This window comes from Parasteatoda tepidariorum, chromosome 5 (genome assembly GCF_982258835.1).
Source record: "Parasteatoda tepidariorum strain Cologne lab strain chromosome 5, Ptep-v5.0, whole genome shotgun sequence".
In the NCBI taxonomy this organism is placed as follows: Eukaryota; Metazoa; Arthropoda; class Arachnida; order Araneae; family Theridiidae; genus Parasteatoda; species Parasteatoda tepidariorum.
In genome coordinates this window covers 59,529,921-59,554,133 of record NC_141759.1, presented here as the reverse complement: position 1 = coordinate 59,554,133, position 24,213 = coordinate 59,529,921, and the positions used below count along the sequence as shown (strand labels likewise).

Below are 24,213 nucleotides of genomic sequence, written 5' to 3'. Positions count from 1 at the left end.
CTGTTCCAGAAAAAGTAGGAAAAGAAGATTATTGTGATTGAAATCGAATGAAAAAGGATTAAAGCAAGCGTAACGGAATAATTACTGAATGTGCGCTTTTATGCTTTTGCGGAATTCGAAACACTATAACCGGTTTTGATGATCTTTTTCACATAAAGTAGTTAAAGATTAATCGCACTGGTTAAGAAATTCTTAATCCTACTGTGTTAACCTCATTGTTAGATCCTTCTGCAATTTTTAGATTATTCCCAAATAGATTTAATTAACATAATAGATTTAAGATAATTTTTTTTTACAAACCGCAAATTCTCTTAAATTTATAATTGCCTAGTATTTTTACAAAAGAAATTTCTATTTTCTGTATTGTTTCGAACAATATTTGCCTCATCTGTTCCCAATCTGGGATGACATTAAACTTTTCTTAACTGCAAGACAAGTAAGAGTGTTTGGGTGTATAATTTTCTTTTTTTTTTGAATTTCATCCTTCTTTACTAATAAAAAATCTTACGTTACATTTACTTAACGTTACTTACGTTACATTTACAACTTAACGTTACATTTTGTTTTGCTGCGCAAAAGCTGTAAGAATTTTGAACTTGAATTACGAAGGTGTGTAAAAAACGTACAAGGAGATCGAAGGACTGTCTTCGGCATTTAACTAAACGTTACATTTTGTTTCGCTGCGCAAAAGCTGTAAGAATTTCGAACTTGAAATTACGAAGGTGTGAAAAAAATGTACGAGGTGATCGAAGGAACAAAAAAAAAATGAATAATCCATAATTAGTTTATTAACTGCTAAACTTGTTGAAAAAAATACCATATAGACCGCTCTACAGGCGGCAGGAATTTAACTAAAGAATGGAAATTCGACATGCCGGAAGGACATTTTTGCTTATGAACTTAAAGTGAGAGTTTTCTGAAATTCAAATTTGCACGAAAGTTATTGCTTTGAAAGTAGTGCTTTTCTTTTCCAAATTTTTCCAGCTTTTTTGATTCACGTTACATTTTGTTTTACTGCGTACAATCTATAAAACATGGAAACCGTGTAAAAAATGTGCACGGAATTCGATGGAATATAAAGATTCCAAATTCGATTATTGGTTAGAGAACTCTTAACTGTTAAGAATGAAAAAAAAATATGTTTGGCGATCTACCGAGATACAACCATTGAGTTGAAATTTTAAATACTGAAAGGACCATTTTTAATTAGAAACTTAAAGCAAGTTTTCTTTTCATAATTTAATTTTTGTGAAAATTGTTGTGATTATACCAAAGAGTAGTCAAATGAATTTTAAGAAAAACAGCGCATCGTTTTTTCTATGAACTTTTCACTGTAGAATTTTTTTCCATATCTGAATAAATCCCTTTTTTGTTTTTCAATGTCTATTTAAACGATTTTAATTGCTTGAAAAATGCCAAACGATATTTTAATTAAAACATACAGTATATCAATTTTAAAAATATAACATACATGCAACTATACATTTTTATTTTTAGATTCCTCGTCAAAAACGAGTTAATTATAGGTAACATGCGAGTAGATATCAAATATTTAAAACATAGAAAACACAAAGAATTAAATAGCAAATATAGTATTTAAAAATATTTCATTGACAAGAAAAAGTCAATCCGAAGTTGAAGTTAGATTTAACCCAATCAAAACTGTCGTAAATATTGAAATCCATCAATAATAATCGTTTTACTTTTCTCAATTTTTCGAACCAATAAAAAATCAGCAAATAAGCTTTTCCATTTAATTTGAATGGATAAGATTGAATATCGAAAACGATTATTCTGCACAAAACTCAAACGATATTATCTGTTCAAAATTATGTAATATTATAAATATGAAGTTAAAACTTCAAGAAAAATAAAAGAACAAAGAAGGAAAGAGGACAAGAAGTAATTCCGATATTAGTTCTCAACCTTTATTTATAATGAATTAAATTTGCCTGAATAAATCCAATCTGCTGAATAAATGAATTTTATATGTTCTTAAATCTTATCTTATTAGATTTTATTGCAGCGCCAGAACAATCTAAGCCGATAATAAGAACAACAAAACATGAAAATTTGACAGGGATTAGTGAAAGGAAATAAAGCCATAAATGCTAATAATGAGAACTTTCAATATTTTATTTAGTTGACAGAAAAATGATTGTTTATGTACACTTAACATTAACCAATTTACATCAATTAATTTTCTAACAAGGGAAAAAGCATGCAACGAAATTGAGCAGTATAAATCAAGCGGAACAGTAACTCCTCGGCGTATGATTTAAGTTATGGTAAATATGCCAGAACTAGGATGTTAAGGGAAAGTTAAATGAACAATAAGTTGAGGAAATGTAACTTATTGTTCTTGATGTGATACTTCTTTCACGGAAGTATATCGGTACAATAAAATTAGGTGTTTGTTTTATTTTCATACAGAAATCAAACAAATATAAATTATTTATAAAAGATATGTTATTGTATATCCATTGATAAATCGATTTTATCGAATTATCAAAGGATAATCGATAAGATCGAATCGATAAGGATAATGGATAAGATCGAAAATCGATTCTTATATTTTAAAGTATCCGACAGGGTGAAAATCGGCAATTGGGTACTTGCACTTCAAGAAGAAGATCAGGAATACTCACACATGTGACCCAGAACGTTAGCGCCTGCTAATATTTTTTAAAATATCCGTCCTTCAACATCAGACCCAATTTTGGGTTTACGACTGCTAATGTTCAACTCCATAGCCTTGCAATTTTGAACCAATCCAGAAGACAAGGAAATAAACTTTTTTTTTATGCAGGCTGCCTTAGTTTTTAAATTTTTTGACACATAATTTAATGAAAATTATAGTTAAATCGTCAATTTTTTTTCTACGTTTGTTATTTAATTTAATAAATACTGGAATAATACTGGAAACTTTAAAAGTCAAACTCTGATTCGACTTGAAAAATAGCTGAGATTTAGAAAATGTCCTCTTTTTTTTTTTTTTTAAAATAGTAATACAACTTCTATTGTAATAAATGAATTATATGGGATACAATTGATAATTACTTGGGCTATTTTCAACTAATTTTCAAATATTTATATTGCTTATAAACGGCGCAATATTACTCTGAGCTTTTGAATGCTTCAGTCAGAATTTTTTGATTTTATTCAATTTTCAAACAGTTCATGAATAAAAATGTATTTTTAAACAAAATGACATATTTCAGAAACTCATCGTTGATGTTAAATTTGATATGCTGCCGAACTAAACTAATTACTGTGTATTAAAAGTAACTACTGTGTTATTTTCTTTCTTATGAAAAATAATTTCTTTTAATATTATGTTGAAGATAATAGAATGAAGTAACAATGTTTCATTACTTTTTTTTAAACGATTGTTTAGAACAACAAACATTGCTAAATTTTAAGTTCTTTCAAACAATTAAAATATCTACGTCACTTTTGCCATTGTTTTTATATTAGTTCAGGAAATTTGTTTATTAAAATTTTAAAGCAGCTTTTAAAAATTTAGCAGTAAGATTAAAAAAAAAACAATTTAGGACATAGATACTTTTTGTCAATGCTGTAAAAAAATTATAAAAATGTCAGATACAATTAAATCAGCCACATCATATCTCAAACTTAAAGGTTACGAAAGTCAGGATGTATTAGGAAAGGGAACTTATGGCTTGGTTTATAAAGTAGTTAGCGCTGACCGAGTCATTAAAGCAGCAAAGATAGTTGAAAACAGGTATTTTAATTTTATTTCTATTAAATAAATAATTTTTTAAGGCTTAAATAGTTAAGTGCTTAGAGTACTATTTTTTTAGTCCAATAAAAATCAAACTCTTGGGTGCCTCAGAAATAAAATGAATTAAAAAGAGAGGGGATGGATTAGTTACGTTGATTGTATATGAAAACAAACGTGTACAGAGTTACATATCAACAAAGTTAAAAAAGATAGGATGTCTTAGTTACCGTTGCTTGTATGCGAAGACAAACATGTTACATATCGACAAATTTAATAAAGATATAGGATGTCTTAGTTCCCGTTGCTTGTATAGGAAGACAAACTTGTACAGTGTTACATATCAACTAATTTAAAAGATATGGGATTAGTTACATTGCTTTCATATGAAAACAAACGCGTACAGTGTTACTTATCAACTAATTCAAAAGCTATGAGGTGATTTAGTCATGTTCCTTTCATATGAAAACAAACGCGTACAGTGTTACTTATCAACTCATTTGAAAGCTATGAGGTGGATTCGTTATGTTCCTTTCACATGAAAACAAACGTGTACAGTGTAACATATCAACTAATTTAAAAGCTATGAGGTGGATTCGTTATGTTCCTGAAAACAAACGTGTACAGTGTTACTTGTCAACTAATTTAAAAGCTATGAGGTGGATTAGTTATGTTCCTTTCATATGAAAACAAACGTGTACAGTGTTACTTGTCAACTAATTTGAAAGCTATGAGGTGGATTCGTTATGTTCTTTTCATATGAAAACAAACGTGTACAGTGTTACTTGTCAACTAATTTAAAAGCTATGAGGTGGATTCGTTATGTTCCTTTCATATGAAAACAAACGTGTACAGTGTTACTTGTCAACTAATTTAAAAGCTATGAGGTGGATTCGTTATGTTCCTTTCATATGAAAACAAACGTGTACAGTGTTACTTGTCAACTAATTTAAAAGCTATGAGGTGGATTCGTTATGTTCCTTTCACATGAAAACAAACGTGTACAGTGTCACATATCAACTAATTTAAAAGAGATGGGATGGATTAGTTGCGTTGCTTGCATATTGAAACAAACGTGTTACCTATCAAGTAATTTAAAAAAGACGAGATTGTTTAGTTACGTTGCTTGTATATGAAAACAAACTTGTTACATATGTTGCTTGCGTGAAAACAAACGTGTACAGAGTTACATATTAACTAATTTAAAAGTGATGGGATGGACTAGTTGCCTTGCTTGTATATCTAAACTGTTATAATCTATATCTAAAAAATCCATGCTTCTTCCATGAACAGCTCTATGTGGCCTGCTGAAGTGCCGAAAAGCCAAATTTATTCGTACAAGTTCCGAGCGGTAAGACAAAAAACTTTGTGCATTCAAAAGCACTTGAATAAATGAGTTTACAACAAACCGTAAAATTGTCAAATGCTTTTTCACATTGAAATTATGTAAATTATTTTCATTTCAAAAAAACAAAGTTTCCTCTAAATACAACTAAGTCCCGCAGGGGACTGATCGTTAAGACACGGTTCCCAACAGATCGCCGAAGTCAAGCATCACTGGCTACGGTCAGTGTGCGGGTGGGTGACCACTTGGATCAGTCTGCGTAGGAACCGAGGGTGTGCGGTATTGGTCTTCGTTAAACTGTGCTACCGTAAAGTGCTCGACTTCGCGTGCAGGTCGTCGGACTACCGAAGCGGAGATGCAATCCCCTCCGCAGAGGATCAAAATTGTGATGGCATGTCTTCGGATCATCTTCCGGGATGTTTCCCAGACCGTCGCCAATAGCCCATTGTGCAGCTCTAGTGCGACGTAAATTAACAACAACTAAATACAACTAAGACTGAAAGCGTTGCAGCGCACGCAGTGTACAGCTAGTTTATTACATAAATTTATATGTTTTGAATCTTAAGCTGATACTTGAAATTTGAATGATTTTCATAAAAACAATTTGCAAAGGAATTGCAAGTGAATTTTCAAGTTTAAGCTGTTTCTTTAAAATTTGAATTGATTTTATGTATAAAAAACATTCCAAGAAGTTCGAAATTAATTTTTTCTCTTTACAGGTTTGTCAACATGCTTGAAGTTAGAGAGTGGCCCAAACTAAATCACCAAAACATCCTCCGTTTGTTAGAAACCATACTAAACGTGGAAGGAGCGGTGATTTTTATCACGGAAATTATGGACACGAATCTTTTTTTATTTCTACAAAAGAAACCATTCAGAAACGATCCATTTGCACCTGAAAAGTGTCGCTTATTTGCTCGCCAAGTCTTCTCAGGATTGGCTTATCTTCATGAACGGAATCTTTGCCATTTGGATATAAGAGCGGAGAATATCTTCGTGGCATCTGACAGCAGGGTGACGGTGGCAGATTTCTCAGGTTTAACCTATGCAGAAGAAGCAAAAAGGTTTTGCCCACTTCCTCGGTCTTTAAGACCACCAGAGTTGCTTACTACTAAAAAGATAAAGGTAGCACCTATGCCAGTTGACCTTTGGTCTTGTGGTAAGTTACGTTTATTGTTTTTACTGTGTATAGTGTGAGTTTTATCAATGAAAGATTTTCCCTATATTTGACCTAGTACCATTGTCTTCTGAGTTGAATTTAAACTTACAAAGATGTAAATTACATTAAGACGTAAAAAAAGCTTCATGCATTAAAAATAATATTTTATTTAAGAGATAAAGGGGTGCGCATATGGCCAAATTAATGTACAAACCATTAGTTAAAAACTAGTTTTTTAAAAAAATTTGTTTTGTTTTTTTAAATTTATTTACTGAACTTACAACTTTAATCCATCATAAAAACACATGATTAATCTCGAATGGAATAATTATACATTTTTGAAAAGCCGAATTTGTCAATAACAGTCTCAAGTTAGAAAACTAGGGTAGTTTAAAAATTTCTCAACAGAAGGTATTTACTGCAATTGGGTAATTGCATTTCAAGAAGAACATCAAGGATACCCACACATGTGACCGATGACGCCAGCACCAGCTGATCGCTTATAAACAAAATGGATCGAGCTAAGTTTCTCCACATAAGTTAGAACGTTAATCAGTATGAAGTTAATTAAATACAATACCGTGTCACACATTATATTAGCTAAAGTATAATTCTTTTTACTTAACTTAGATTTATTATTTTTGTACTTCATTGTAACCGTGATATATTTTTTCAGTAAGTTCATAATATTTGACATAATTTTGAGTAGCTCCGATTCTCGTAAAAGCTGATAAGTGCTCCAGAATCGCAATGGGAAACCTTTCAGTAAGTTCATACCTGACACAGTTTTGAACAGCTTAGAAAATATCCAGAAAGTTCAATTCTTGGAAGAAGTAGTACCTACATTTTGTCAGTGTTAAAAGGCATCAGAATGATTTCAAGATTCAGAGTTCACTGAATAATTTCTCGATAACAGACGCTTTACTGGAGCACATATCGCCTCTTACAAAAATTGAAGTCTCAGTTGCTTAAGAAAATAATAAAAGTGAGAAATAGATCATTACTTAAAAAATTATTTGTTTCCTTTTTGAAAAGAGGCAAACTACTCAAATGCTTATTTTAAATTCTTTAGGTTTGTTATTGGCTTACATGTTCATAGGGAAAGGATATTATAATTTAACAGTACGGAATTCCAAAGCAGGTAGTATCGAAGCTGTGAAAGACTATATGGAATGCTTTGCAAGCAAAAAATATGTGACATCCTTTCTAAGCGCAACTTATCCCAACTGCAAAGTTTCTGAAATCAAAATTTCGGAGCTAATCACCTTCATGGGTTTATTTTTGCAAATGCAACCCACACTTCGGATCAGTGCTGCAGAAGCTTTGGAGCACAGTTTTATGAGCAATTGCGTCACAGAAGTACTTCCTGGTATGCCGTGTGCAATAAAAGAAAGTAAAACACCGACTGCAACCATAGACCAGTTGATATCAGATCATCAAAAAGAGGTAAGATCGTATACAGAGATACTGATCTATTTGATTCGTTGTACCATCGATCGTTGATACAGTTCCTTAATAAAAAGTATGCATCAAGATGTCAGAAACAATACTGTTTAGACCTGAATAAAATAAAGAAAATTTAAAAACTTAATAGAAGGTGCTAAGTGACATTGTTACTCAATTTAGGAATTTTGCTTCAGGGAATGTAGCAACAGCTGAAAGCTTTTAACATAATACTGGGGGTTCTCAGTAAAAGCCCTTTGTGCAAAGAAAAGTAGAAACAACTAATATTCTATGTTTATACTTCGCATATATCTGAAGCGAGGACCTCTGGGCAAATTTAAAACGTTACGTGGTACGTTTTTCTCAAAGCTTCAGAATGGGATTTCAGAATTCCAGAAACATAGTGGGACCAAAATATTTTAGAGTGCCTCTCACAAAATAATTGTATACAACTGCTTTCAGTAACGTATGAAAATACCTGTAACTCTTTTTAACTTCTTTTAAAAAATTATAAACGGAAACCTCAAAACAGTATTAAATACTACTTAAAGAATATTTTATTTTATAACTGGTGTTAAACAGCCGACCTAATTCCGAGTTTACGACAATGAATGCTTTTGTAACTCTGTAGCCATGTAATTTTGAAGCCTACCCAGAAGACAAGGGAACTCCTAGATCAAGCATTAAAACTAGCCCTCGTGGAAGACTTTCTGAAGAAACTAACCAACATTTCCGTTAAATGGAAACCACCAATGCTTAACCTGAAATCAAGAGGATTTTAACCCATGATCCGTCTACCACTGAGGATATTTTACCTCAGATTTGTGGTGGGAGCGAGCCGGGTGAAGAATTAGTATTAACAAGCCATCGTTGGAATTCGAACCTGGATCATCTCTTGCGAGGCGAAAGCCGATACATTACGCCTGTATACAATAACAAAAACTCTTTATTCAGGTTCCTTAAATAATTTATAATTTGATTTTGGTTCTTAATACCGTCGCATTACAGCTGCGCTAATTTTTTTCAGTGTTTGGCAAAAGATTCTTAAAAACGATCTGAAGAAAATACACATACGTTCAATGCGTTAAAAAAATTTCCATCGGAAAGTACTTGGTGGTTGTAATCACCTGTTCTCCGCATCACACTCCCTAACCTCCTAATTGGGCTGCGAATTTTCCACATATGAAATTTCCGGCAACATTGCTGTTGAGTGGATGCCGAATCACTAGCGGAGAAAATGCAAGCTGATCCGTCACTCATCAGTTAGCTCGGAGAATCTTATCTACAGCCTGAGTTATAGTTGGCGACACCTCTCACCACCATTCAACGATAAGTTATAGTTGGCGACACTTCTCACCACCATTCAACGATAAGTTATAGTTGGCGACACCTCTCACCACCATTCAACGATAAGTTATAGTTGGCTACTCCTCTCACCACCATTCAACGATAAGTTATAGTTGGCGACACTACTCACCACCATGCAACTATAAGTTATAGTTGGCGACACCACTCACCACCATGCAACTATAAGTTATAGTTGGCGACACCTCTCACCACCATGCAACCAGGCAGCGAAATATCTTAAATAAAATGTCTCACTGACAGGTTTCAACTGTTACGTTGTACAAAACTGTCTCGCTGCGACAATGAAAAGTTGTACTGATGTCTATTAGAAATCAAATTAATATACCACAGCGCAAAATCTTATGGAAAAAAAATTATGTACCAAAAATGATGTTTGTAAATCAAATTCAAATCTGGTAATAAGTTTATCATTGAATGGCTATCTCCGTGTCAAAAAATTTACTACTTTGTATATTTTTGATGCATCTTTTTCTTTGTCAGCAAAAATAAGCAAATCTCTAACAATTCCCCCATCAAGATTTTTTTTCTTCAAAATGTAAATTTTCCCCAAAACTCCAAATAATTTCACATTTTATTAGGAATTTAAAAATCAAAAAGAAATCAGGGTCTTATTTAAGAATTTTCAATATACTTCTCCCTTTCTCAGAAAAAAATAAGCAAATCGCAAACTTCTCTTTGTGTAACTAATTAATCTCTACACACTTGCATAAAATAACAAAAGTGAAAATCTACTTCAATGCTGCAAACAAAGCCCGAAAACAACTTCAAATTGCCCAGATCGTCTGGACTTCTAGCTGAGTCCGTCTCATTTCTAACGTCGATGTCTTAGAATAAAAATTTGCTGAGATCTTCCGCAGACTTTTGTTTAATGACAGTGACCCTGTGTTGTTATAAAAGTTTCCCAAATGATAAGTGAACGGTAGTCTGCCGTGAAATTCATCTTCACCGTTCATTCACTTGAGGTTCTGCATAGATTACACGAGTAGTAACTCATTGTTCTCCAGTTATCATTTTATCAACAGCAGCAATGAATTCATTAGAGATCATGGTGATAGTTTGTCCCGAGTGTCTTGGCAGATCTAATGTTGATGTGCTCTTTAGAGTAACTTTTACACCATCTGTTTGTTTAAGGCAATTTGTCATAGACATTATACGCCACAAATAGCACATGAAATTTTCTCTTTACATTTACCTTCCATCTCTAAAAATCGAACAACGGCGCGTTATTTTCTCCTGAAAGCATCGATCTCAGCTTGACTTTGCATTCACCAAAAATGCTCTCTTGAGAACTGAGTAATCAATTTGAGGTGCGCTCATCTTTCTCTAATTTAAGAATTGAAGACTCTGATATAATCATTGCATTCATGATGCTGTCATGCTGGTTCACTTTTCATTTAGGCAACCTTTATACTAACACTGAATGTAATAATGAATGTAAGTTTCAATAAAGCAAATTTATATTTTCAAAGGTTAGGAGTGACGCCAAACTATTTGCGCTAGATATGGAGTTGGAAGAAAGTGACAAGAATATAAATGAAAAAATATCGGCTTGGATAAAATACAAACCGACCTTTGAAAACATCAGAAAAACTCTCCAACATGTCAGCTCTTCTCCATTATTCAAAAACAGTAAATCGAGAACCAGGACAGTTGGTACACAGATATCTAATACTAATCTTAAAATGTTTGTACCAAAATGAATAAATGATTTGGAATTTTACTTAATTAGTATCAAGAGTGTGATTTGATTTAAAAGTTAGAGAAGTACCATATTTTCCATTTTTACAATTAATTATAGGCTATAAAAACAAAGCAAGAAAGGCCGGACCTAGATTTTTTGGATCATTCCATATTATGAAAAATTCTAATAATTTATTTAAGGACCTTTCTAGTATTGGATTCTTTTCTAAACTAATTAAAAATTAATGAAAACAGACATTTTTTTCATAGTTGAAATATTTTAATTATTTTAAAACTGGAATACAAGTCATCAGAAATTTATGTATTTAAAAAAAAAAACATACATTTTTGTAGATTAAACTGAAAATAATACGAAACTATTGACAGTGTTATGAAATTATCGACAATTTAATGAAGAATCGAATATTGAGTGTGCTAAGAAAGTCACTCAGTGGCCAATCAATTAGATCGTAGTTTCTAGTGATTTTCAAAAATACGCAATAATTTCCAAGAATAAAAATTCTCAATGATTTGAGACTGGGTAGTAGTGAATCTAGATGCTAATACGCAATTTTGTACCAGAAATACTCAATAGGATTGAGATCTGGGGATTGCGGGGGCCAACGCAACAAAACGAGGACAGCGAGGAGAGTACATGCACCAAAAAAATAAACGGATCACCCTACATAACTTTTAATATAATGATTGATTCTTCACATTCTAGAACTCATTTTTAATGGTTTAAAGGGATTACCTCAAATATGATAATTAGTGCAGACGGTGTTTCAAGTTACGAAATCAGACACAGAAAAGTATTTTCTCGGAATAAACATACCTTTTTTCCCAACGGTTTTGGATTTTTGACCCTCAAAATAAAGGGAGTAGCCGCACTCTAGAAAACATAGTCCCAATAGTTTGGTCCGGACAGCGATCCAAAGTTTGAACCCCGTATTGTTAATTTTATTTTTTGCGTATTTCACCATATCTCGGGAACTTTTTAAACGAATTGAAAATTTTTTCGCGTACAATTATAAAATTTGTTTATCCAAAGATAATTCCGGGCGAAATATAACTTTTAATAAATGTTTATTGTTTCTTATTTATTGCATTTAATAATGGTCGGAAAAAATTTGTACTTGGTCAGCAACGGTGTTTAGATGTATTGTGTTCAGAGTACCGTGCACATTAAACGTTCTAAAGCATGCCTCGATTTTTATTTTATTTTTTATTCTACATTATTATTATTATTATTGGCGCTTACACAGTGAGCCAATAGCTCATTTCTAAAAAATCTAAAAAGTGGTCATAATGAATTGTGCACTTTACCAAAATAATCGAATAAAAATTGATGCATGCGCATAAATAGATATACATACCGCTTTAGATTCTACCCATGCTGGATTATCATTTTCCCTCCTCCCATCCAAAGTGCCGTTCATATGACTGTCAGGATATGAGGAAATATCATCCATGTGTGGGCCTCGCCTGTGCTTTGGTAAGTGGTTTTTCGATTGTACCAAGGTCTCCATCTGAAAGAAAAATAAAACACTATCTAGTTTTGCTGGTTATTTTTGGGTTCGTTTGATTAGTTTAGAAATGTGCACTGTTAGAAATTCGAAAGTGAGGAACTTAGGCTATCGTTCAAATATACTGCAACTTTAATACAGTGCTAAGCTGAATTAAATAATCGTACTAATAGGGGGACTGGAAAGTAATACCGTTTTGATATTCGTTATCAAGACTTTATTTTTAAACAATAATGTATTCACCCTCGTTATCAACAACCTTTCAATGCAGGTTCGAAAATGAATCGAGAAAGAAAATGAATTGGTTCTTAACACTAACAAATAATAATGCGCCGAAACGACATTACTTTTCAGTCCCCCTAATATTTAAATGTTACTTTGATTCAGTTTGAACAAGAGCTATTATAAGACTATAAGTCAAAAGCATTTTAAACAGATGCACAGAAATTTTGAAAAAAAATTTTTTTTTTTACAAGGTTTACAATTTACTTTAAAAATTCAAACTTAATTCTTAACTAATTTAGTATTCAGAAGAATTAAAATCATTTCTTGAAACAATGTTTTTCACCTTAAAGCTTAATTTTTCGTTTAGAATTAAAGATTCTTTCTAAATTTACATTATTCAGTGAAATTAGTTTAATTTCTCATAAAATGTTCACTGTATATTAAGTGTTGTCTAACATTTTTAGCTACCAACTTTACTCGGGTTCTATACAGTAGTTCTTCAGCTATAAATTTTTAAATATTTGTTTACTTTGCTTTACTTTATCACTTTTATGAAACTTTGTAAAACTTTAACATTTTATAATATTTTGCTGAACTATTTGTAACTCAAAAAATGTGTCCAAACGCTTTATTTTATTCAAAAGAAAGTAAAAAGAATCACAGAGAAATGGAACACACATGCTTAGGAAAACGATTCTATAAAAGCTGTTTTTTGAAATAGTTTTTTAATTTTCAATTCTAAACTTCTTCCTAAGAAAAAAGGACATACAGAGCCACTTTTTGAATAATAGTTAGCAAGATTGGTTAATAGTTAGCAAGATTGGTAAAACTAAAAATTGTTTTTAACAAATTTCTTACAAATACTTGTAAGCATCTAGCATTAAATATTTCCAATAACAGGTTTTTTAGAATAAAAAATTATATTTTTATTCATTAATTTGTATACTATACTTCATTACTAGGCTATTACAGAATGGTGTTTTCAAAAACACAATTTAAATTAACTATCAGCAAATTTTAAAAAAAATGGGAAATGTTCATTTATTTTAGAGACTCTCTCCATTTAATTTTCATAACATCTTTCTTTTCGAAAAAAATATTAATAAAAAAATAAAGAATTGCTTTCATTGTTGTTAAATAATGTCAATCAGTTTGTTCATTACGCTTTAAAGAGAACTATGCTATTATGAAATGTTACGATTGCAGCAAATTGCTAACTAAAAAAAAAGTAATCGAATAATTACTATTTTAAAGAATAACGATTTCAAAAAAAACACAATGAAACAAATGATACAACTAACATTTAAAGACATTTGGTAACGATTTCTTATATTACATAATAATAAACAATGATTTTTTGACGCAATATTTGTACAAAAAATATCATTCGACGTCAAACATCAGGTGTTATTCACAAAAAATAATGCTTACATAAAAAAACATTCAAATTTCTTAAACCGTGTTTGACCAGGTGATTCTCATAACTATGCTTCGCTTCATTTGAAGGGTTCCATTTACGAGATGCAATTAGCTTTTAAATAATATAACAGATTATTGACTTAATTTACTTATTTTTGCTGTTTATGCTTGAGTCTGTTTACTTGCCGTTGTGTTTGAAGAACATAGTGGGAGAAGGTACTAATAAATGTCAGTTCTGAAAAACAAATTCTCTTGAAGAAAGACTTCTTATTTTAGTTTTAATTTAACTGTTTATGCTTAATTCTGTTTACTTGCCGTTGTGTTTGAAGAACATAGTGGGAGAAGGTACTAATAAATGTCAGTTTTGAAAAACAAATTCTCTTGAAGAAACATTTCTTATTTTAGTTTTAATTAACTGTTTATGCTTAATTCTGTTTACTTGCCGTTGTGTTTGAAGAACATAGTGGAAGAAAGAACTAAATGTCAGTTTTGAAAAACAAATTATCTTGAAGAAAGATTTCTTGTTTTAGTTTTAATTAACTGTTTTTGCTAAAATCTGTTTACTTGCCGTTGTGTTTAACATTGTGGAAGAAGGTGCTAAATGTCAGTTTTGAAAAACAAATTCGCGCGAAGAAAGAATCCTTATTTTAGTTTTAATTACCTGTTTATGCCTAATTCTGTTTACTTGCCGTTGTGTTTGAAGAACATAGTGGAAGAAGGTACTAAATGTCAGTTTTGAAAAACAAATTCTCTTGAAGAAATATTTCTTATTTTGGTTCTAATTAACTGTTTATGCTTAATTCTGTTTACTTGCCGTTGTGTTTGAAGAACATAGTGGAAGAAGGTACTAAATGTCAGTTTTGAAAAACAAATTCTCTTGAAGAAAGATTTCTTATTTTAGGTTTAATTAACTGTAAAGTATTTATTTCCTTGCCAAGTCCTTACGTTTCCCAGATTACAGTGGATGAAGGCTTTTACAATCTTTAAGTGCTTTCAAGAGGGGAAGAATTTTCCAAATACGTTTGGGAAAAGGCAGACGATGAGCATCTTATTCTTTATTGGATACATTTGAAGAACTTAGTGGAAGAAGGTACTGAAGTGACAGTTTTGAAGAAAAAAACTTAAAGGGAAATCTAAATTTATTTTTAACATGGTTTTAAATATCGACGAGTAACTGAAAAAAAAAACACGTCCTTTGGTAGCAAATTAAAACACCAAGAGTATAAATGTTATGACGAGAACAGTTTAAATGAGTGTTAAGAATTTATTTTGTTTTATATTTCTGGCATTGAACAGCCGACCTCGATTCTCAGTTTATGACTATCAATGCTCAACTCCGTAGCCATGTCATTTTGAACGCAACCCAGAAGACAAGCGAACTCCTAGATCAAGCATTGGAACAAACCGCCATTCGTAAAAGATTTATTGATGGAACTAACCCGCATTTGCGTTACATAGATATAAAAATCACGAAAACCTCCCACGATAACCCTGACGGCAGAGGGGCTCTATGATCCGTTTACCACTGAGGATGTTTTGCGTCAGCACTGCGGTCGGTGTAAGCCAGTTTCGGAATTTGTATTGATTTATCTACTTAAATTATATTACTTACCAAAGCATTTTGTGGGTACAAAATGCTTTGGGAAGTAAATATCAATAGTATTTTGACTATACAAAATTGTGAAACACAAGTCTGGTACTTTTCTAACCCTTCTATAAGAATTACCTTTATTAAGTAGTAAATAGTAATAATATAAAATTACTAGTTACAGTGCTTATTTTATATCGTTGCTTATTGAGAGTTGAACCTTTATTCATAGTTACAATACACAGTGGGCAGCATCCAAGGTTTCGAGGCCAAAATTAGTATTTCGATAAAATTTGTTTCAAAATTTGGGGTTTTTTATTTAGGGGTTTTTATGTGCAGGTAAATTGAATTCATAGTTGAAATTTTGAAATACACTAAAAATACCCAAAAAAACAAAATGGCGGCTGAAATATGGTGAGCAAAAATAGATATATATAGTAAATTTAAATAATTAGATATAGCAATGAAAATATAATAATTTTCGTAATTTCATATTAAAAAGGAAAAGCAAGTTATATTTCCGAAGTAATATTACAAAATAACACGAATTAATTACAAAATAGCGCGAAAGCATGAAAAAAAAAACATTATTTTTGTTTTTCGGTATATTTAGTCCACCTTTGCAATACGGGCAAAATGGGGCAGGTTTTTTCGAAAGAAGAAACATCAAAGAAGACAACAACAAAAAAGTTTAGCTAATTACCTTGTGGAACTTTTTAGAACTAAGTTTCGAAACTCATTCAAACATTGTAAAATGTCAAATAAGATATAAACTATAAGTTTGTCAAGAGTATTAACTAATCCAACAAATTGAAAAATTGTACTATAATTTAAGACTAATTACTCTGATAAAAATGTAACAGTAAGGTGAAATTCCTATATATATTTCAGAAATAAAAATTTAAAAGTTACATTTAAAAAAAAAATTTTAAACATATTTTTCATTACATTGTACTCTAGTCGGTTCAAAAAGTAAATTATAATGTTTGGAATGATTATGAATACTTAATTTGGGTTATATTAAAACTGCCTACACATATTTTAGTTGAAAATTTAATTTTCCACTTTTGGTCAAAGATCATGATCTGGTCCACAGTGCAACATAGCAAAGTATCACCTTTTTAAAATTTGCACGAGATAACTGTCTTTAGCTATGGGAAATACTTATATTCTTTTCAGAAGTATTTTTTTTTCAAAAGAACAAAAAGAAATAAGGAAGAATACGGTACCTCTCTTCTCTGTCCACGTTTTGCTTCTTGTTTTCCCAAAGGCGCAACATATTCACAAGGGAAAATACCGGAATCTCCATTATCGAGGACACCATATAACCAACCTAAAAAAAGAACAAAAAAAATAATTTTAAAACAATCTTTCATTTCATTCATCTTCTAGCATTAAGAATTTTATAGACACATTCTAGTTAGAAATCTAATATAGAAACATCATCAGTCAATTGAATGAATTTGCACCAACGGACAATCTAACTGAATTGCTAGACATTAACAATTGTTAGATAATAGAACAATCTAATGAATTGCTAGACAATTGCTATTTCAATTTGCTAGATTGCTATTTCAAATGCACCTATAGAAATGAATTAAATGCTAAGTTTATTGGCACAAGGTTTAAAGAAGTATACAAACGCACGAACATATTATACACAGTCCAGTCACATTAATGTGACCACCACCTACTTTCGACGTCAAAGTGAAATAACCAATCACAGAGTGTAGGTGGCAGCACATTACAGTGTAGTGTATATATTGGATATCCTAAGGCATCGAAAAGCATTTCAGTCGTTGGCACAATGCAGAAATGTAGCGATTTATCTGACGTCCAAAAGGGCATGATTATTGGCTTTCGGGCCAAGGGTGGAAGAATTTCGGAAACAACTGATTTTGTGAACTGTTCGCGTACCGCCGTGGTAAAAGTATACCGTGCATGGCAAAATGGCACTATACAAAACGAGCGGCGTGGCACATGTGGTGCACCACGGGCCAAAGATGGCAGAGGCGAATGAAGGCTACGGAGATGCGTTCAGACGAATAGACGTGCAATTGTTGAGCAACTGACCGTCCAGATGAACCAAGGGGCTACCAAGAGTGTATCCTCAACAACTGTTCAGCGAACGTTGCTGCGCATGAGCCTCCGCAGCAGACGCCTGGTTAATGCACCTATACTGACTGCTGTTCATCGGTGACGAAGGCTGGAATTTGCACTCCAGTACCGCAACTAGACGTCCACAGAGTGGCAACAGGTGGCTTTTTCCGATGAATCACATTTTATGCTCCATGGGACAGATGGACGTTGGCGTATACGGCGTGAAACGTCTGAAAGCAACACCCTGCAACAATTGCCGGAAGGCTGCAGGCTGGAAGAGGGAGCGTTATGGTTTGGGGAATGCTTTTCTGGCATTCGCTGGGTGCACTCATCATTGTGGAAGCCACGATGGATCAGTACAAGTACGTATCTGTCCATGCGGACCATGTCCACCCCTACATAAGAATGAGTTTTCCTCAGAATGATGGCATCTATCACCAGGACAATGCGAGGTGTCATACAGCTCGCAGTGCATGTGCGTGGTTCGAAAAGCACCAGGATGAATTTACTGTACTCCCCTGGCCGGCAAACTCACCGGATTTAAACCCAATCGAGAATCTGTGGGAACACCTCGATCGGGTTGTTCGTGCCATGGATCCTCAACCGCGTAATTTAGCGCAGCTGGCCACGGCACTGGAGTCGGCATGGCTCAACATCCCAGTGAACACTTTCAGAAACCTAATTGACTTTCTTCCTGCACGTCTCGTAGCGGTCCGCTCTGCCAAAGGTGGTTATTCTGGCTTTTGACTGTTGGTCACATTAATGAGACTGGACTGTGTATAATTGCTATATACGATTCGATAATTTTGTAAAATGCGCCTTGGGGTTCACTAATCGATATATTTTAGTCATAGGAATTAGATAATGCCGCGCCTTTTATTTTTTTATCTGGAGGCTCCTCATAGGCATATTAGTTTATAAATTAACAATAAATAATATTAGTTTAAAGAATGATTAAATTGTCCTTTTCAATTTAATATTTTTTTTAAAAAATTTAAATTTTATTTCCCATAATTTGCAAAAATTAACCTATTTCACAATTGCTTCTCAAAATTTATGTTAATGCATGTCTGCACTTGCATTTATTGCAACATTAATTTCATTTAAGCATAACGATTATGACCTAAAGAATACAAATTCGTTGAAGTTAGCTTTACAATATTTATAACATTAAACAACAGCTTTTAATTACTTAAATTTCACTCTAAATTAATTTTGCGCAAATCAACATTAATTTCATACAAGCAGAACGGTTCTGATTTTAAAAAATTAAAATATGTTGAAATTAACTTAACAATATTTATAACAATAAATAACAGCTTTTAATTACTATAATTTCACTCTAAATTTGCTTTGCAAAACATATAATAATCATACTATGTAATTGAATAATCTGAAAATATATTTAATGCAAAACGCTTGCTTATTAATACTAAAATTATTTTCTTCTATAAAACTCCTTTGAAGATTAAAAAAATATGTTGAAATCATCACTTAAATATACAAAAAAAAAATATATCTATATATTTTTATAACTACACACAAAGTTTATGAGTTCATTCAATAAAAATTCAGCGTGCAAAATTGAACCAATTTTGGTTGGAAAATAAAGTCACATTGTTTGTGAACAAATAATTAAACATAAATAAACATTTTAGAGCTGATTTCCCACTCTAGATATACGAATATGACCTTCCCATCTACAAGGTCGTTGAAAAGCATTAGCTTTACGTATTTATCCCAGAAATTTTTTTGGACGTCATATAATATAAAGAGACGTCGTAATTTCAGTGCGAACACTTCGCGCTTAACAATTTAATCTTTCGATCTTCGTTTATGAATTATTCAAATACATTCCTTAGATTGTAGCACGAACAAGAATTATTATTTTCTGATTTGACGTGAAAATTATTTAAAAAAATTTTGGACAATAAATTCGCCGTGTTTTTGCCACTAAAATAGGAGACGTTTCGCATTAATCAAATAATAATATCACTGTGTGAATATTTAAAATCGATTTCTTTTTAAACTGTGACTTGTATATTAAAAATATAGATGTGAATTTTGATTATATAAACACACTAAGCGTAGAACTAAACAATGTGGAAATCACAAACAGAGGTTTATGGACATACTGCAATTTATGATCTATTATGAAGAACCTTCAACAGTTCTAAACACAGAATCAAAGAGGGAGACGCAGAGATACAGAAGAAAATTACAAACAAGTTACATCAAGAAAAAAAAGGGTAGACTAATGAGGTCTCTTTAGTTGTTGTTTGCAATTTTCTACTGAGTTTTTGTGCTTCCCTCTTTCGTCAAGTGCTGGAACACTCATGAGTGGTGATGATAGAACTGAGATTGTAGCAATTGCGTTTATGTAGCATTGCAGTTGTTTAGCTTTAGTCGCATATAGCATAAAGTTGATCTTTTTTCTCTTTATGTTAAGAAATTTATTAACATTCATCCTTATTTCGATTGCTAAGAAAATAAAATATGAAAAATGAGATGAAAAAAATGTGCCCTGCGAAAGTTGATCACATAGTTCACCGGAATGCGTTCTGTAATAATAACCTTAAAAGTTGTTTTTGTAGCAATACAATTGCTTAGCTTTATTCACATAAAGCATAAAGTTGACCCTTTCTTCACTTTATGTTAAGAAATTTAATTACATTCATCATTATTTCGTTTGGTAATGTATAGAAATGAGAATATAAAATGATATGAAAAATGAGATGAAAAAAATTTGCTCTGTAACGTAACAATAATCCTGCAAAAGTTGACCACCTGTTTAAGTTGGCTGCAAAAACAATGCACTTCAAGTAGTCGACTTATACAGGTTCCACAGTACAAGTGCCAAACATTTTCTGACAGCTACAAAATTTTACCGTCTAAGGAAATTTCGACCAACTATAGCGCTCAAGTTTTTACTAGAACTTTTTGCCAGAATATATCATTAGTTTCAATCATTTTATGGAACGGATACAAACAGAATTCTTCATTTTTAATTTGACAGAGTTGCTAACTAACCATTTTCTCCGATGAATATCACAATAAAAAATTTTACCAACACAGATGTGTGATGCTCACATTTTTCGTTCTTGGTGTGACATGTGTATTTTAAACTCTCTTGGAAAATGTATTTTGTTTACAAATCCTTTTTTTATTATTTTTATCTATACTATCGAAGAATCACAGCCTCAAAAACATTGGCAACAATTGTAGGCTGTGAATTAACATCGAGAGTTTTACTGAATTATTTATATGAGAATCGTAAAATTTTATTCAGACTATTGACGTAGTTTTGACGTTTATGCCGGTAGTCTGCAGCTGATTCCTTGTTTTGCTATTCTTGTTTGTAGCGTGAAGACGCTATCAAAAACGCTTTTATGTGTTCTAGAACACATAAAGAATTTATTTTCCGATCAGTGCTTTGTGGCACTTTTAAGGAGCATTTCTGTCTTCTTTATAACACTAATTTATTCAGTTTATATATGTTATTTTGTAGCTTAAAAGAAACTATTCGGGGTGTTCATAAGGACCGCCCTTAATTTTTTCAATTCTCACTGAAGTAAAATACTAAAGATGACACAAATTCGTATTTAAGCAAGAAAAAAAAAATCAAAACACTTTCGATGTTTGATCATTCACTAGTGAGCATGGGGGCACGAAAGCTTATCAAGGTATGAAGAAGAAAAAAAACTTTATTTTTTGTATCTTGTATTATTTTACATAATCGCTAGATTTTGGTAATATTTTGTTTTTCCTGGTCTGAATTTAATATGCTATTCCCAACGCAAATTTCTTTTTCATTTAATTTTTGACAAATATTCTAAAAACAAACAATAGAGAATTTAAGTGGCAACATTTTTTAAATTTTGTAATATTCTACATATTCACTAGATTTTGGTAATATTGTGTTTTTCCTCGTTTAAATTTAATATGCTATTCCCAACGCAAATGCCCTTTTCACTTAATTTTTGACAAAGATTCAAAAAATTGTTTTAAAAATAATGTATAATAAGTCTCAAATTATTATAATAAGTCTTAAATTATAATAAGTCTCACGCTGCTGATATGAGAATCTGAATATTCCAACTCAAACGGAGTACTTCTAAATAAACACGTTTTTTTGGATTCGCAATTAATTATTGATACTGATTTTCAGACGATGGATTTATAATTAATTACTGATATTAATTTCGTTATTATTAATATTCTCGAAAATTCCGGCAGCTAATACAATTAATTACTGATACAGACTTCGTCATGATTAATATTCAATCATCAAGATTACTTAAACGAGAAATTTTGCAATTAATTTAATTAGACGAGAACCGTGTAAAAAATGTACCTCACGAAACTTTCTCAGTTTTTGACGAAACCGTTCCTTGCATATGCTCCAAGCGAATATTTCGTCAAAGTGAGGAAATAACTACCGCCACTTCTTCGAGGAAACGAATTTCGTCGAAATAAACAAATATTTCGTCGTTCTACTTTTTTTCAATAATAATAATATTAACAATAATAATAATAATGAAACCTAACCTAATATATCTAACTTTTTTAATAATCACTTAAACGTGAGTAACTACACAACAAAGACATATAGAACAGAGATATAAATCACGCCCATGCCTAAAACAAGGTTCGAACACCGGATCTTCCTACTACAAGGCTAACTCTTTGACCACCACAGTAGCCGGTAGGCTTAATTCATCACTTTATTTTCGATTGTCCAGTTTTTATTCTAGTTTCATTCTAATTAACAATCTCAAACAATGCACTACGATGAGATTTCGTGTTGAGGAAAGATGATCACATTTTTTAGAGTTCGCGTTTAGTCATAAATCGCATGATTTCGTGACGAAATGATTCTTAAAATTAACGAAATACTTCTCAAGGATTTCTGAATCGTCAAAAGTGAGAATTATATATATTTCTGAGAGTGCATACTTGCTTATAGCAGCAATTAAATAATCTTTGTTGATATGTGAGCGATGACTTTTTAACTCCAACTACAGTTGAGTAAAATAAATAAAGATCTAAATAGATTCAGGTATAATTTTAGTTAGATGTAAGTAGGCTAAATCTAAATTATCCTTAAACTAATTAAAGATCTCACGGAACGAGACTGATTTTTAACTTCAGTTTTTTCTTCCTGTTCCGACTAACATGGGAAAAGCAGAAGCAGACAGGAAATAATAGTGAAATTAATTAGCAATTCAAAAAAATTACACGCACGTCGCATTCTGAAGGAAATAAATCAAAATGAGAGTAAATTTGTCAGCTAAAAATAATTGTCGCAAAACACGGCAATTGTTGTTTTCTCAGCATGATGGTCAAGATTCGATACTGGGTCAAGTAACTGAAATATCGTGTCTTAAAAATAAATTAAAAAACACATTTGTTTTATTTATGAGTTTTCTAATTTCTTTCTATGAGACTAAAATAAAAATTTTCTTTGGAATTAAAAATAATCTTTAATTAATTAAACCGCGGTATAAGGCGCATAATATAAATTTAGGACATTATGATGGAAATATTTAGGTTGCGAGATTTCTGTTTTTATAAAATTTTTAAAATGCAAAACAAGTTTTTTGAAAGTAATATTTAATTTAAAAAAATTAGCAGCTCGAATTAATTTCTGGAATTAGGTCCTCTTTTCCATATGAAAAACAACTTTCATAACAATAGCAATAAGTATTTAACTAAAACTGTTAAATGCAGGCACTCAAATTTTCGGGTTTTATTTTCCGTTTTCGTTTTTTTTTTTTTTTTTTTATGTCGTTCGAGTTTTAAGTTGTTGTAGCTATATAGAACATAAAATTCTTAATGAAATCTTTTAATCCACAGCTTCCTGAATAAACTGATCTAAAACTGATTTAAACTCTCTAATTATATTAACAAAAATAACTTTATGAATTTGAGATTTATTATTATTGTAAAAACAAATGAAATTTTCGTAAATTCATTTCGATTTTTATCAGGTTAAATGGTTTTATATAATTATTATAAATGACGAACATGAAAATAAAAGTTTAATTTTAGCTACACGACATTCGCATTTTAGTAGGTCATGAAGTTGAAGAGTTCCGGGTCACTGAGCGAAAATTGTTTAGAGAGAGTTATCATTAAAAGAGACTAAAAAGTGAAAACTTTATTAAGTCATATGTTCAAAATAATAATTTTAATAATACTAATCGCACTTACAAATTTAGAAAATGCTTTAAAATTATCTAATACCATTTTCTCTTTAGCAAAGATTTTGAGGGTAGAAATTTAAAAATATAAATTTAACTCATGCATAAAATATATGAATTAAATATGAATAAATATAAAATATGAATATACAAGCGAATACAGATTTTTAACATATCTCATACTTATAGGAAAAAGCTATCTTAAAAGGGATTTGAAGTATAAAAATAAATTATCTGTTTTTTTTTTAAAAAAAGTAAAGTAAATAACTTTATTGACAATTTCTTTAATCAATGAAAATCTATTGTTAGTTTGATGTATTTAGGTTATTGGTGGTGGTTAGGTATTGGTGATGCATTTAGACAGATTTTGGATTTTATTATACACTAACGTGCGTGAAAATTGCAACAAAAGGGA

The 24,213-nt window shown here is 31.4% G+C and overlaps 2 protein-coding genes across 2 annotated transcripts in view; one reads left to right on the top strand and one right to left on the bottom strand.

The window, feature by feature from the left end:
- Myo10A (unconventional myosin 10A) overlaps positions 1-24,213 on the bottom strand; it is a 261,697-nt gene that overhangs the window by 21,214 nt on the left and 216,270 nt on the right. Inside the window, exons 46-47 of the mRNA XM_087164029.1 lie at positions 16,725-16,828; positions 12,114-12,266 (exon numbers count right to left, since the gene is read on the bottom strand). Coding sequence (XP_087020155.1) covers positions 12,114-12,266; positions 16,725-16,828 — 257 coding nt within the window. The remainder of the gene's footprint in view (positions 1-12,113; positions 12,267-16,724; positions 16,829-24,213) is intronic.
- On the top strand, positions 3,544-10,774 carry LOC139426460 (uncharacterized). Its single transcript, XM_071185446.2, has 4 exons — positions 3,544-3,745; positions 5,807-6,246; positions 7,319-7,692; positions 10,527-10,774. Exons 1-4 carry the CDS (start codon positions 3,597-3,599, stop codon positions 10,755-10,757), a joined length of 1,194 nt encoding a protein of 397 aa, XP_071041547.1. The 5' UTR covers positions 3,544-3,596; the 3' UTR covers positions 10,758-10,774.